The 14017-nt window shown below is 49.8% G+C and overlaps 7 protein-coding genes across 7 annotated transcripts; 4 read left to right on the top strand and 3 right to left on the bottom strand.

Moving 5' to 3' along the window:
- Window positions 1-341: 341 nt before the first annotated feature.
- On the bottom strand, window positions 342-622 carry HO173_008941 (uncharacterized protein; the record flags this gene model as incomplete). Its single annotated transcript, XM_037310837.1, has 2 exons — window positions 342-536; window positions 590-622. The coding sequence occupies 2 exons, from the start codon at window positions 620-622 to the stop codon at window positions 342-344; spliced, it is 228 nt and encodes a 75-aa protein (XP_037162153.1).
- A 1407-nt stretch (window positions 623-2029) lies between these two features.
- On the bottom strand, window positions 2030-2794 carry HO173_008940 (uncharacterized protein; the record flags this gene model as incomplete). Its single annotated transcript, XM_037310836.1, has 1 exon — window positions 2030-2794. One exon carries the CDS (start codon window positions 2792-2794, stop codon window positions 2030-2032), a length of 765 nt encoding a protein of 254 aa, XP_037162152.1.
- A 573-nt stretch (window positions 2795-3367) lies between these two features.
- Window positions 3368-8235, top strand: HO173_008939 (uncharacterized protein; the record flags this gene model as incomplete). The annotated part of the gene is made up of 7 exons (XM_037310835.1): window positions 3368-3430; window positions 3489-3945; window positions 3993-4082; window positions 4139-4333; window positions 5529-5778; window positions 5862-6117; window positions 7222-8235. The coding sequence occupies 7 exons, from the start codon at window positions 3368-3370 to the stop codon at window positions 8233-8235; spliced, it is 2325 nt and encodes a 774-aa protein (XP_037162151.1).
- A 700-nt stretch (window positions 8236-8935) lies between these two features.
- HO173_008938 (uncharacterized protein) lies at window positions 8936-9578 on the top strand (the record flags this gene model as incomplete). Its single annotated transcript, XM_037310834.1, has 2 exons — window positions 8936-8970; window positions 9026-9578. 2 exons carry the CDS (start codon window positions 8936-8938, stop codon window positions 9576-9578), a joined length of 588 nt encoding a protein of 195 aa, XP_037162150.1.
- Window positions 9579-9783: 205 nt separating this feature from the next.
- HO173_008937 (uncharacterized protein) lies at window positions 9784-10822 on the bottom strand (the record flags this gene model as incomplete). The annotated part of the gene is made up of 4 exons (XM_037310833.1): window positions 9784-10059; window positions 10117-10383; window positions 10437-10766; window positions 10817-10822. The coding sequence occupies 4 exons, from the start codon at window positions 10820-10822 to the stop codon at window positions 9784-9786; spliced, it is 879 nt and encodes a 292-aa protein (XP_037162149.1).
- Window positions 10823-11155: 333 nt separating this feature from the next.
- HO173_008936 (uncharacterized protein) lies at window positions 11156-11996 on the top strand (the record flags this gene model as incomplete). The annotated part of the gene is made up of 3 exons (XM_037310832.1): window positions 11156-11257; window positions 11423-11766; window positions 11912-11996. The coding sequence occupies 3 exons, from the start codon at window positions 11156-11158 to the stop codon at window positions 11994-11996; spliced, it is 531 nt and encodes a 176-aa protein (XP_037162148.1).
- A 241-nt stretch (window positions 11997-12237) lies between these two features.
- Window positions 12238-13085, top strand: HO173_008935 (uncharacterized protein; the record flags this gene model as incomplete). Its single annotated transcript, XM_037310831.1, has 2 exons — window positions 12238-12390; window positions 12453-13085. 2 exons carry the CDS (start codon window positions 12238-12240, stop codon window positions 13083-13085), a joined length of 786 nt encoding a protein of 261 aa, XP_037162147.1.
- Between the last annotated feature and the right edge of the window lie 932 nt (window positions 13086-14017).

Below are 14017 nucleotides of genomic sequence, written 5' to 3'. Positions count from 1 at the left end.
ATCTCTTTGAAACGTCTCACCTATCAATGAAATTTTCCGTATCCTGAATCGGCCCTTGCTGAAACGAGACAGCAACAGATTCCTCGTGAGCAATGGCAAATCAGATAGACGCGCTTGAACGGCAAATCCAAGCGACTCGGCATCGCTTGCTAGGCGAAGCACCTTCAGAAACTGATGCTAATTGCTAACATTTCGTAATCTTCGAAGGTTATTTTTTTATACACTCACATACTTATATCTTATAGTTATAAGACAGAGCGTCTCTGTAGGTAGATGGTGGCTGCACCTCGCTGTCTTTTGTGGTACTTGTGAAGGGATAAGATTTTTGGAATCCCGCGTAATTAGGCCAGTACGTGCAGAACCAATGTTCTTGTATCTTCCGACGTGCTCCTCGCACTTCCATTCGTGTCAGGAAGCCAGGTGTCCACCATATCACCTGCCTGACGCAATGACTCCCTCCAGGTGAGGGTACTCTTTTGCTCATTGAAAGGAGTTGCGGTAAGTTTTCGTTGACGTTGCCATTCAGAGCCTTCGGCCTACAAGTTTGGGTGAGCAATGGCGATTCAAGAGCACGGACAGGGTTAGTTACCGTGGAAATATTAGGTCCGAAGACGTTCAGCATGCCTATTGACAGGTCAGCGTCAGTGAAACCAGGGCTGGCAATGGTGGACCAACTAACTGGTCCACTACCAGTGGAACCGTTAGTTTCTCGTAGTTGAAAATATAGTTTAAGGTCTACCGGTTGGGTAGTTGATGTAGCTTTGACCCTAAAAGCGACTGGTTCAACTGATAGTGGAGAATTTTATAATAATTCTTTTAAACAGTCGGTTTTTTGAATTAAAAGAGCTAATAGATTAACATTTATAGGGCTAAAGTAGGGCTGATAGGGCTTTACACTTGATATATTGGCCTATTCCCCTCCCCGCGCCACTGAGCGATATTTAATCTTTTATTACAACTGCCCCAGTAGTTGGTTTTCAATATATGGTAGTTGGTGCACTTTTGATATCCAACTCTAGTAGTTGGTGCAGTTTGCCATCCAAAACCAACTATTTCCACCGTTGCCAGCCCTGAGTGAAACTGATCCTTCTATTTCCAACGGTATCGATTATATCGAAAGTGATAGCAAACGAGGGAAGTAAAATTAGCAGCAGACGGATCTATGAACTCGCTGCAGAGAGACGGAAAGAGGGTGTGCACGCATCAGTAATACATATCAATTACGGTCCAAGGCAATGCATATGGAATGAGTGATTTCCAAGAATTGGCTGATGATGATCATGGGGTCCCGCCCTGCATAGGCAATATGATTGACTGATGGAGCAAAGTGGCCCAATGCCTGATGGGAAGGGTCCAAAAGGGACATCCTCCGCCCTCGGGTACTAAAATATTTGACGCCCGGCCCGCAAAGCTTGCCCGATTGCTTCAGCCTCATATACCCGCGCCAAGGTGCAACGTTCGCGTACTACCCTTGTTGGAATCTGCTGCAGCACACTGTGTTGTAGCTACCCCGCAGGTGGCAAATTAGCATGGGCTTCACATGGTATATAAGTAGCCTTTGCTTGCGGGGCCGAGCCTAGGTTCTTCTCTTCCGCCAACAATCACTAGATGTACGTTGTACATGCCGCATTATCAACCTTGTACGCGTCGAGCTGCAACACTTTCAACAACGGCTGACATGCAGTAGCGTATATTTACATCAGTAAAGAAGCGGTGGGATATGCTCGATCAAGGAAATGATCATGCCCTATCTCTTAGCCTCTCTATCCCAGAGCTTTTTTTCTTTTTTTGTGAAGAATGCCAATCCGTACACCGGTAATAGGATGTCGGTCAGCATGACAGCAGCTCTGATAGAACGTATAATGTTTCACCCTTGACATACCCTCGAGGCTCAATCCGTCGATGCATGACAGCCTTTGCTTTGATCGACTGCTTCAGGTTTCCTGGAGAAAATTTCTTCAGGGGGGGCAAAGGGGGAACTGAGGGTTGATATCGATCCTTCAGATTCGGGGTCCCTATTTTCTCCAGCTCATCTGTGCCGTTCACGTAACACATACAAAACAAAATCAACAATCATGCTGCTAGCCCCTGTCGAAAATGCTGCGCTCCCAAACTCGGTGCCGTACGCCGGGTTCCAGCCTTTGTTTCCGACTGCTGGTTCGTCGAAGTGAGTACATATGAGTTCATGCCATCGTTTAAGAGAGGAAAGGCATATGTCACGCGCTCTATAACTCTGAGGAAAAAGCCATCGAGGATAGCCTTTGGCCAACCCTGGTAAGACCTTGTTGAACGCCCAGAAGTCTTCAACGAAAGGGGGGTGCTTTAAAAGAAGACTTTGGCCACACATGGCCTCAACAGCTGCGGGAAACAATCCTGCTCGCATAAATGCAAACAAACCTGGGAAACTTGACCATATCGGGCGTACAGAGTCAGTATCCAAAAGACGCTCGGTCAGATTCGTCGTAAAGCGCCTAGCGAAAGGCTTCAAACCATCGCCTGTTGAGAATGTTGACACCAACGAGTCTGTGAGATATTCGATGCGGAGATGGGGCGGAACTTTACTGTGTGGGTGCGGTTGCAGATGATGACCAGAATCGTCATCCATCCAAAAGGCCAACGCGTCCTTCGGCATCTTGCACATGTTGTGGACAGAAAGAGCTTTGTAGGCTTTGTTGTGCAAATCTGGCTCCTTCCATTTAGCTTGTATGATCTCGGAACCCGATACGAGGTACAGATTCGTAACCAACAGTCGAAGTCGAGCAGGAATATGTTTGAATCGAGTACTTGACAGCATTCTGATATTGTGGAGACAATCAGACAGACTTGCATCCAGAAGATATGAATCCAGACGACAGATGGAGTCTTGCGTCGATTCGAACACTCATGACGGGCAAGCACATCAGCCAGAAGCATCGCTCCTGCAAGAACAAGCCCAAGCTCGCATAGTTAGAATGGCACTAAAGCTGCGTTTGCTTCATGCATGCAACTTCCGGCAAACTTGAGGGTTGACGCGGAGGCTAGTCTGCTCCGTTGCATGCATGATCCGAAGAAAGTAAGACTCTGCCTCACCAATAACCTTTTTTGCGCTGTTACCACCCACCATTACCAAGACAAGCTGCTCCGGTGTCCCGCTAGCCAGTCAGAAATAGGGCCAGTAGAATAGGCTGCGCCGCACAGTCATCCTCACTGGCAGCTCTGCTTGCTGTCGAGTGAATCCTGTCAGAGAGGCACATATAGTCTTATCCATGTCCAAAGGATTGAAGGACGCTTCAAATTTGAGTCTCATATAAGTAGCGTTCAAGCTTAAAAAAAGTCAGTCGTTTCATTGGCCAGCTATCATTGCTTTGCAAAGAGCCCAATGTCCACAATGGCTTCAGCTTTGCCGGCCGCGCACATCAGTCCTGCGAGGATTGGCCAACCCACTTTCATGGTACGTCGACACGTGGTTTTGTAACACTCTAAATCGAGTATTTCTGACTTCTGTAAAGGGCCTTGCGTGGGGAAGCGTGGCCCTTACGGTACTCTTCTTTACCTTCCGTATCATAGTCCGATTGAAGGTCTTTGGCCGATTGCATGCAGATGATGGCTTGGTTTTTTTTGCTTGGATTGTTCTCCTGATCAATACCATACTGTGGCAATTCGGCCAAGACGCTCTTTACGAGAACATTGCAGTGTCTTCTGGCCAACTTTATCCACCGCCGCCCGGTTTTGCACACGCAGCGGAACAGTACCTGCGAAGATCTGTCGCTGTGATCGTTTTCTTCTATACCGGTCTCTGGAGTGTCAAGTTCTCCTTTCTAGTCTTCTTCAAACGACTTGGGCATAATGTGAGGAATCAGCGTATAGTGTGGTGGCTTGTTCTGGCAATTACTCTCGCCTCGTATGTGACCTGTCTGGGTACTATTGAGTATTCCTGTCTTGCTTCTTCCTTCATGTATATTGAGAGTAAGTACTGGATCCCCTTAGACATAGCATTGACTAACTCCCATCAGCCCATTGTGCGATGACGTCAGGGCCAGTCAGATATCAACGGGAGACACTGCGCAGTAATATGATTCTCGATGTTGTCACTGACGCTTTAAGTCCGTTATACCCTTCAAAGTTTCCCTTGGAGCTGCCCGTTGACAATGCCTACCAGTCATCCTCGTTCCCATCAACTTACTCTGGAAGGTCCAGCTGAGTTTTCGAAAGAAGTTTGCTTTAGGCGGCATCTTCTGCATCACAGTTATTATCATGGTTTTTGCTATCATACGCGCAATCGTGGTGAGCTCCTATAGTCAAGAATTGGATGAGACATGGCTTTATATGTGGAGCTCAATCGAACAAGCAGTCTGTAAGTTAGCTGTGCCCTAGTTCCTCAATATGGTCCTTGGCAGATTCTATGGGCCTTAGCAGACTGTTTCGCACAAGCTTATAATTCGCTCTTCAAACAGCCATCATAGTTGCATGTCTCGCGTCATTTCCATCCCTTTTCGAGAAATCCGAGCGTGCTAAACACCAACGCCTCCCGGATGGCAATGCCGAGGGTCATTCTGATGCCACCTCCCGCTATATCTTCTTCTTCAGCGGAAAGAGCAAAGCATTCCAGGAGAGTCCATCTGATATTGTTATGAACAAGACGGGGCAACAGCAGGCCTCTACCATGGTACACGGGAGCAACGGTTCCTCGGCTCTTTGGAACCAGCACCAGAAGCCATCGTTTCACTCGAGCGAACATATTCTTCCAATGGACAAAGCTCACATCGACGTTTAAAATTTGGAGAAGCTGCGGGACTCCAGTGGATTTTCCGACTGGATCGAGATGCGGATGGCGTGGGGACTGTTATGAGCGACGTGTAATGCCGCTGATCTTAGGCGTATGTGAATTCCAAAATGGCAAGTCACTCATTTAACCCCAAAGCAGGATTTTCTTTCTCATTCGTTCCCTCTATTCTCATTCATTCCCCAGCCCAAGGATGCTCCGGGCGGTCGAGGTCCGCCCCTGGGTCTGTCCCGAGGGGCGCCCCAGCTCTGATGGCTTGCAGACTCCTTCCAAGGCCACGCGTTCCTCGGAGTAAACTGCACTGAGGGTTGTGGCTTTGGCACAAGAGATGAGGATGAAACTTGCCCAAAGAAGGGAGCCAGAGAACATCTGCTCAAAACCCCATTGTTCCTTAGGAAGGATGGGGTCGAGTTCAAAATCAAAGCGCTCGTGAGATAAACGCGGTTTAAAGATGCCAATTGAAGAGCTTGGTGATGAAGATTCCAATGTACGAGTGGGTAAACAAAGACATCCCCAACCTTGGGCAGGCATGCGTCCACGATCTTTCCTTGTCACAAAAGCGGTCGGTCATCAATGTCTCTCTTCTAGAGGACATGATTCCACGATTTTTATTTTCCTCCAAAGCTGCTGCGGTAAATATTCATGTTCCCAAGGAAACCAGGCCTCTTGTTTCCCTCTTCTTCCTTTGAAGGCAGGAAACCATAGGGCCTCGTTATTTGAGAGATGAGGATCGTACCATCTTATTTGACAAAGAAACCACTCTCAGCGAATCTACCATTCGGTCATCTCGGCACGTTACTGCTGGGCGCACCCTATCCCACCTTCTTCGCCAAATTCTGCTTCGACGCCGCCCGCACCGTCGTAAGCCTCACATCGAGTGAAACCCTTCCAAACTTCACACGCATCGACTACCAATTACCCCACGAAGGAGACGCCTGGCCAAACGTCGAGGACCGATTCCCGAAATCCCGTCCACCGGCCGTAGAGACATCGTCAAAGGAAATCTACAACACGCGGTATGCACCCCATGGGCTCTCCAATGCCGAACCATCTCCCACCTCCCCCTTCTCCCCCGCAGCACCACTCATCCCCTTTCCAGATTTTGGTACGACAGCGCCGGTCCCGTCTTCTACAACCAAGTCAAGCGTCTCCTCGGAACCGACTACCCCTACGTGCTGCCGTACACGGCCGTCGAATCGATCTCCCAATCCATCATGGATGCCGACTTCACCACCGACGCGGAAAAGCAGGCTGTGTCCACGAAAGCGAAGGATATCTTCGGCGGGCTTATTGTTTGGGCGGGCGGGCGAGTCGGATACTGCTGGAACGGGTGCGGTGGCGATTTTTTTGATCTTGTTTGCGTTGATTTTGGCGGTGGTTTCGCTTCGATATGCGATAACTGGTGTTTTGGAGAAAAAAAATCGATCGATGCGAATGCGTTCTGTTGAGCGTGGGGTGGTATCCCACTTCTCACGTTGTTTTAGCATCAACTCACCCTAGCACGTAACTGTTATCCATTTTCGAAAGACCACTACACTTAAATAAGCATCCTGACATGAGCATCTGGCGTCTTGTACCCTAGTTCAGTTCCGCCCTCGACAGCAGCGTCAAGAATTCCAACCACACATCTTGCTTTCATCACAGCCAGCGCACACATCCACCGCTTTCTTGTCCGAACAATACCTCAAGGATCGAAGAAAGTGCTTATGGCAAAAGGGTAACCTGTATTGTCTCCCATCCTAGGTACTCGAAACAAACGTATTCTTGCAGATATCTGTTCCATCTCTTGGAACGCCAAATAGGCGATGATTCCACGTTCTGGATATGCCTGATGAGTAGCAAAAGACAGCCATGGAAAATAGATGGCTCTCAGTGGTTAGATGAACACCCACTTATAAACGTGTGACGCTTTTGGAGATGAAACCGTCAATGTGTGCCACTGTTAGGGACTACTCTAGATCCGTGACATTCTGAGCACAATCGCCTTGCAAACACTCTCGACCCGTGATATCTTCAGACATTATCTCTCAAGACACGTAACAGTCTTGGGTCAGAAGTCTCTTGACGTGTGATGTCAAATATCTGGTAACCCCCAACCCGAAAAGAATGCAACGATTTCAGGGACAAAGCCACTCAAAGCGCCTGAACTTCAGGTAGTATCCCCCAAAAAATGTACAAATTTTTTGACCTTCCGAAGGATCGATCCTAATAGATATACATCGTTTTGAGGGGAAGGAGCCACTCAACGTGCAATATCTTCAGGGATTACCCCCCTGGACATACCATATCGGTTTGCGTGATCTGCTATTAAATTCCACGCCGCGAACAGTGAATTGGATAAACCGGTGAATCGAACCAGTAAAATAAAGAATCGACATGATAGATCGAACTGGGGAATCGGATCAGTGAATCAAAAAATATGTGAATCAAGACGGTGAATACTCCTGGCGCCACGCTAGCGAGTATATCTTCTCCGTCCGACCTTCATCGACTTCTTATCCGACCTACACATCTCCGACCTCGACCACCTCCAAGCTTACCCAACGCCCTCCAACCTGCAAATCTCCCGACCTGGACAGCCCCCAAGAGTACCCAACGGCCTCCAACTGACACAACTTCGATCTCGGCCGCCTCCGGAATTTACCCTGCATCTCCAAAGTACACATCTTGAACCTCAACCGTCCCCGAGAGTACCCGACGCCTTCAACAAAAGCGACCCCAGAAAAACCACACAAGGCAAGCTTCTCCCCCTTCAAGCGTACCAAAACACAAAGAGCTCAACGCCTCCAGATGCCCGCCGCGAACCTCTTCAGCTTACCGGCCGAAATGATAGCCGAAATAACATCCCACCTACCCGTAACCTCCATCGCAAACATGCACCTCGCATGCCACTCCCTCCACGCCATCACCAAGCCCGCCCCGCCCCTCGACAAACAAGCCTGGCGCCGCTTCCACCAGGACTTCGAAACCACCGCGCGGCGTACGAAAGCGCCCATCAAACTGGCCTGCACGCGCTGCATGAAGCTGCTTCCGCCGGCCAGCTTCCAAGACAGCCAGGCGAAACGGAAGTGCGACAGGCTGGAGGGACGGATGTGCTTCAAGTGCGGGGTCATGGAAGGGTATTACAACGTGCGGGACTTTCTGCACAGGAAGGAGGTGTGTTTTTCTTGCTTTGCGTGTCCGGAGCCGAGGAAGGTGGAGGAGGAGGCGGTGTATACGGACCGCGAGGCGGGAATGCCGGTGCACGCCGGGGTTGGTCGGGCGGACACGGGGAGCAAAAGGTGGTGCAAGGGATGTTGGAGGGTGGTGACGATGTATGTGAATGCGAGACTGGTCTGAAATGGTGGGGGAACTCTCGCTGCGTGGCCCGATCTGCGTCATCAAAGCTGCGGAACGGCGTTGAGATGGCGATTGAGGCTATGAGCAATGGCACAAGAGCGGGTCAACACGAGATGAGAGACATTATATGGTAGAAGCAGCTTAATTCAGCCGGGCGGGAGGAAATGGACCGATGAATGTATTTTATGGAAGGAAAGTCGCTCACAAGAACAATCTGTACAACGGGGATAACAGAAAAATTCTTGTACATTAGACGATACGAAATGCTCTGACAGAGATGTGACAATCGAAAAGCTTGCAAGGGAAACGGGTTGATGCTTGTCACACTTGAGCCAAATGTGACCGCCTAACGATCGATATCTCTGCAAAACTACAAGATCGGCAAACTAAGGGATGATATCTTACACCATTAATATTTAGCAGCAATTCAAAAAATACAGAGGGGAGGGAAGATCAACGGGCAATAGCGCGTAAGACTGAAAGCGCAAGCACTGTGTGCAACGAGAAGAAATCATAAACAGTGAATTTGAAAGTCTTCCGCAGCAGTGAATGGGAGAAGTGAAGTACCAAAGCTGTCCTTCCCATCATTGAACCCCTTGAACCGAACTCTTCCTCCTACAGTACCCACACACTCTCCGCATCAGACTTCAACGTTGGGGCAACATTTTTCCTCCTGCACGTCTCAATTAGGTTACATCTCCGATCACGGTTACTTACATAGGTGAGAATGATGCAATGACCTATAGTCAATCCAAAACGGCAAACTAAATGAGTCTTATGTGAGCAGATCTGAAGCACGAATCGCGACATCACGCTAGAGCGAGATTCCAAAGCATGGGACCCAAGATGAGGCGCTTAAAGAAGCAAGGGTAAGTAATTCCTGCGGTTTTCATGTTCAGTGGACGAAGTGTTAATTCTGAGTAGCAAATCTCGGCTCCTGGAAATGCCTCCAGAGCTGCAGAGCATGATTGCAGGCAAGCTTGATGCCGTCTCTCTCTGCAACCTCAAGCTCGTCTGCAAGGGTATCGACACGTGGACCAAAGATCCGCCCAAGCTATCGGCTTCGGAATGGCAACAGTACCACTCGATTTTTGAGACACAAGCTCGCAGGCGCCGCAAGCTCCAGACATTCGGTTGCTCGGGCTGCAAGAAACTCTTGGACAAGGGGGTTTTCAGTGACGCAGCGGCACGTAATTTACTCAACAAGGGCCGCCTGTGCATCAGCTGTGCGATCCACAAGGGATCTCACGACAAGCGCAATTTCAAGGTTAATGAAAGAGAGGTTTTCGGATGTCGAGGGTGTGAGAAAGCTAGGCCGCTGGGCAAGGAGGACACATGCTTGGTGGATAAGACTCGTTGGTACGAGGATTTTCCCGAGATTGACCCTGGTAGCTTCCTTGCTTCGCGTGGGGTTCGATGGTGTCGTGGTTGCTGGACCATCATAGAGAGATACCGCTCGCTGGACAGGTCACTGTAACGGTGCAGCAAGCGAGGTTTTCTGGCTGACAGACTTGGCTGCTGGTGGGAAATTCCCTGGAATGAGCATTTGCGTTGGTCGGAGCCCTTGCGGATCAGCCTTCGGAGGATCAATATGCAACTCGAATGTGTTCACTTCGATTGCCATCTTTTCTCCAACACAGCAACAATGCAGCAGACTGAGCCGCAAAAGAGCATGCGAAGTCTCAAACGAGGTTGTCATTCAGGTATTCAATGAAAGAACTTCGGATCCTGGCCTTGGGAAGATTATGCAGCCGATTGAGTGATATAAATTGGCGTCTAAATCTTTGCAGTTGTGGCAATGAGACCGGGTTTGCAGGTAGTTCGATGGTGCCCTCGGCTATTGCAAGCTCCCCTCCTCCATCGCCCGGGTGATCCTTCTGCCATTCCATAATCACGTTCAATACTCCCTGCGAGATCTTGTCAAGCTCGTAAAGGTAATCTGACTCGGTGGCGGGTTTCTGCGATGGTAAATGAGCTTCTTTTTATTGTACCTGTGGGGAAATTTGCAACCCTACCATCACGGTGGCCGGATTCGGCTTGACTGTTTTTGCTTTGCCCTCGGAACCAACCATAGCGTCCCATATATCCTGGCATGGTGGAGCCTCGTCATCGTAAGGGACCGTGAAGAGCGGACTGTCCCACCTCGTCATGCCGTTTGGCTCCTCGTACCTATAGACCAGGTTGTCGAAGATGTCCACCGGATAGCCATCGTCTTTGCTACCGCTTTCAAGGATCCTCGTGTTGATCTCTCGACATGAATTAATGGGCGTTCCTACGTGGACCTTTAGGTTCATCAGTCTAAGTCCTATGGGTCAACGCTTGAGCGAATGCTGACCACGCAGCTTGGGGTGTGCACAGCTTTTGCTTCGCAATACAGCTGATAGCGGAATCCCTTTATGTAGTTCAAGCTATCGGCGATGACGACGGTATCCTTTCCCAAAGCTCGCTTCACCGCGGAGTATTCGGTAGCGCGGGCATCCTTCTCCGTTCGAGCCTCTCGGTAGACGTGGCGATCGAGGCCAAGAGACTGATGATTGATATGGCAGACTTTCAGGCGGCTGATTCGTGCATCTGAAGAAGCTTGGATCTTGGACTTGAAGGATTCGACCAGCTGATTGGAACGATAGGTCTTTCCTGACGCAGGGTAGCCTGAGATGAGGATCAGCTGCATCTGTCAGTGATGCGTGCGGGTCAAAAGATGGCAAGTCTACGTACAGGCATTTCCGGGTGATTGCTCTATGTCACCATAATCTAGGATTCTGTGCGATGTTGGTGATGGTATTGTCTTAGATGATGGGAATGTCACAGAATCTCATGACCTTGACATGCCCCGCTACGTCAGCCAAGCCCTGTCAAAAGACCCTGGTTTCTGCCCCACCTGCCCCTCGCTTTTGCGAGTCAAAAGTAAACACGCCGGAGTATTAATCTCTTTCCTTTCTCTTTCCCATTCTTTCTTGCCCTCAGTATTACACCTAATTACGGAACACAAAACAACTTCCATCTTCATCATCACCACTCTACCAATCTTCCCAATCCCTACCTTCACCATCAAATATGTCTGACAACCAAACCTCTTCTCTCAAATCGTACATCGACTCTGCCACTGGCACGGTTCAAAGTACCTTGGGAAGCCTCACCGGCAATACTGCTGACCAGGTTAGTGTTACAATCTTCCATGTCCTCGAGGGTTTCTTTTCGGCTACTAGACAATTTCCCCATGTAACCCACGAGTCCGCCAAAGATACTGTCTATTCTGTCCCTTTTTCGGTCCTCACTCTTAAAGGAAATACTATGAGATAACACAGCTGACACTTTCTGTAGGCTAAGGGCGATGTTACCAAAGACCATGCAGCAGCCGAGAAGGATGCCTCCCACACCATCGGCAAGATTGGCCCGTATGCAGTATCCTCCTCTGGCGGCATCTCATCCGACGACCCACGCCGTACCGAGGGCAGCTACGACCAGACCATGGGCTCTGCTAAAGAAGCTGTCGGCGGCTTATTTGGTGCCGAGGGGTTAAAGAAGGAAGGCCAGCAGCAGAACGCTCAGGGAAAAGGTACAGAAGCTGAGGGCCAGCTTTCAGACTACGGCCATGGATTGAAGGACCGCGTTGGTGGTACGGTTGGAGGATTAGCTGCTGGCATTACAGGGGATAATGAGAAACAGTGAGTCTATTTTTCGTATTGGTTTTGTCTCAATTCTATCAGTTATCGGGTTTCAGGACATGTCTCGACGGGATCTTAGTCTCCGAACCTGTCTTGTAGCTTGAACCCCATCTTCAAGCAAAAATGCTGACACTGAAAAACGAAGGCAAGAACAGCAGTTGAAGCATGATGATGCTAAGACGAAGCAGAGGAGCGCTGAGCACGATATCCAGAAGCAGGCAGATGCTTAGGCGAGCGACATGGAAATGCACGCTGAGACGATGAAGGAACCTACATGAATGAATGCGGCGGGAGCGTGATACCAAGCTAGATTAGACATTGCATACGGAACCCAGAGAGCATTTGCACACAGATTCCACCTTAGGTTCACTATGCCGTGACCATTATTAGCGTCCAACTGCCGTACTAGTACATTTTCCCAGAGACGAGTAAAGAACTCCCAATATCTACCTAAACACCCGAAAGGCAACAATGTCCTCTGATGAGGACGAGAACCTTGATAATGCCATGTTTCAAGAGCCCGATGACTACTTCCAGCCCGAGAAGCCATATACACACACCGACTACACGCTGCTCTCTGGACAAAAGCTACGCCTGCGCCTCGTAGGGCACAATCCCTTGTGGGTACCTACACATGACCGACCCTTCGACTCCTCAACCGCCAAGCTGACCGACCTGCCATCCAGGGTCACTACCTCTGGAACGGCAGCCAAGTCCTCTCCACCTACCTCCAACAGCATGCCCCCACCCTAGCCCACGGTAAAACGATCCTCGAGCTAGGCGCTGGCGCTGGCCTCCCGAGCCTTGTGGCAGCCATACTCGGTGCCCAGAAGGTGGTCGTGACAGACTACCCGGATGCAGAGTTGATCGACAATCTCGCACAGAATATCGCTACCTGCTCTCTACTGCCGCAGCCTGCTACTACCGTTGCCGCCGAGGGATACCTCTGGGGCTCCTCCACCGAATCTGTCCTCGCACATCTACCGCTATCCCATCAAGGATTCGACATCCTGCTCTTAGCAGACCTCCTTTTCAATCACTCCTGCCACGACGCCCTCGCGTCAACCATCGTTGGGACGCTAGCTCGCACCCCTGACGCTCGAGCTCTGGTCTTCTTTACGCCCTACAGGCCATGGCTACTCGAGAAAGATATGGCGTTTTTCGATCTATGCAGAGACAAGGGTCTGGAGGTGGACAAAGTGGTAGAGGAGGTGATGGAGAAGGTCATGTTCGAGGAAGACAAGGGAGACGAGCTGCTGAGGAGGACAGTGTTTGGGTATGAAGTGAGGTGGAATGATTTAGTTAAGACACACCGATGAGCTGGGTCCACACCAAAACCTGGGACTGTGCTATCATTCTAGAGGCTCTCCAGATTACAATGTGACCCAAGGGTTGGCCTTTATCATAGGGTATTTTGGCAAGCTACGCGGAGACACCATCATGCAGGCTTCTAGCCCAGGGAATCAAGCGTTCCATGCTTCAAATCTTGGCTGAATGATACTCACTACTTGGATGCAACCTTCCCCTTACCGCGAGGACAGCACTTCATTTTGACCTTTCGTGAAACATGTGAAGGGCCCACAGTTACACATCATCTACCCACGCTCAGCTCTGCCCGGCTTCGTGATACTCAAATACCATCTAAGCTTTTGCCACAGCATATACGCGTTGCAGCCAAAGATATATACATCCCAACACAGCCATAGTCCAAATCAGACCAAATGAATTGCAAAATGGCAGTCCTAGCTCGGTGTATATAATCTTCCTCTCCTAACTAGCAATAATGTCTATACAGCCTTTTCATGACAACCTCGACCTTGCGTTGCATCACAGATTCAATTCTTACTCAAGCCTCCGACAATACTTACAAACCATGGGTCATAAAGGTATAAAGAACCGCAGCCAGCTAAGGACAAACGTGAGCGACTCGCTCACATTACCAAACCCCATCATCCTCCCACCAATCTTCCAAAAACCTCAGCCTCGCCTCTCCAAGTCCCGCCTCACGACCCTTCACCAAAGACACCACACACGCACCTTTAAATTCTCCCAGCCACAGGACCATTCCATTCCGAACCCTCCGACCCCGGCGACGCTGCCCCATTTCGACGACGGCAACAACAGTCGACTCCAGCAGTTATTGGAAAGAACCTGATGCGTCCTCGGTGCGCTGATCGAGCCGAGCAATCTAACATCCAGGTAGCAAGGTGGGATCGCCAGAACCAACGCCGGAATGGCCGGGGCTGCCTCC

Source organism: Letharia columbiana (assembly GCF_014066305.1).
Source record: "Letharia columbiana isolate WasteWater2 chromosome Unknown Sc0000036_s0, whole genome shotgun sequence".
NCBI lineage: Eukaryota > Fungi > Ascomycota > Lecanoromycetes > Lecanorales > Parmeliaceae > Letharia > Letharia columbiana.
This window is presented reverse-complemented; position numbering and strand designations above follow the sequence as displayed.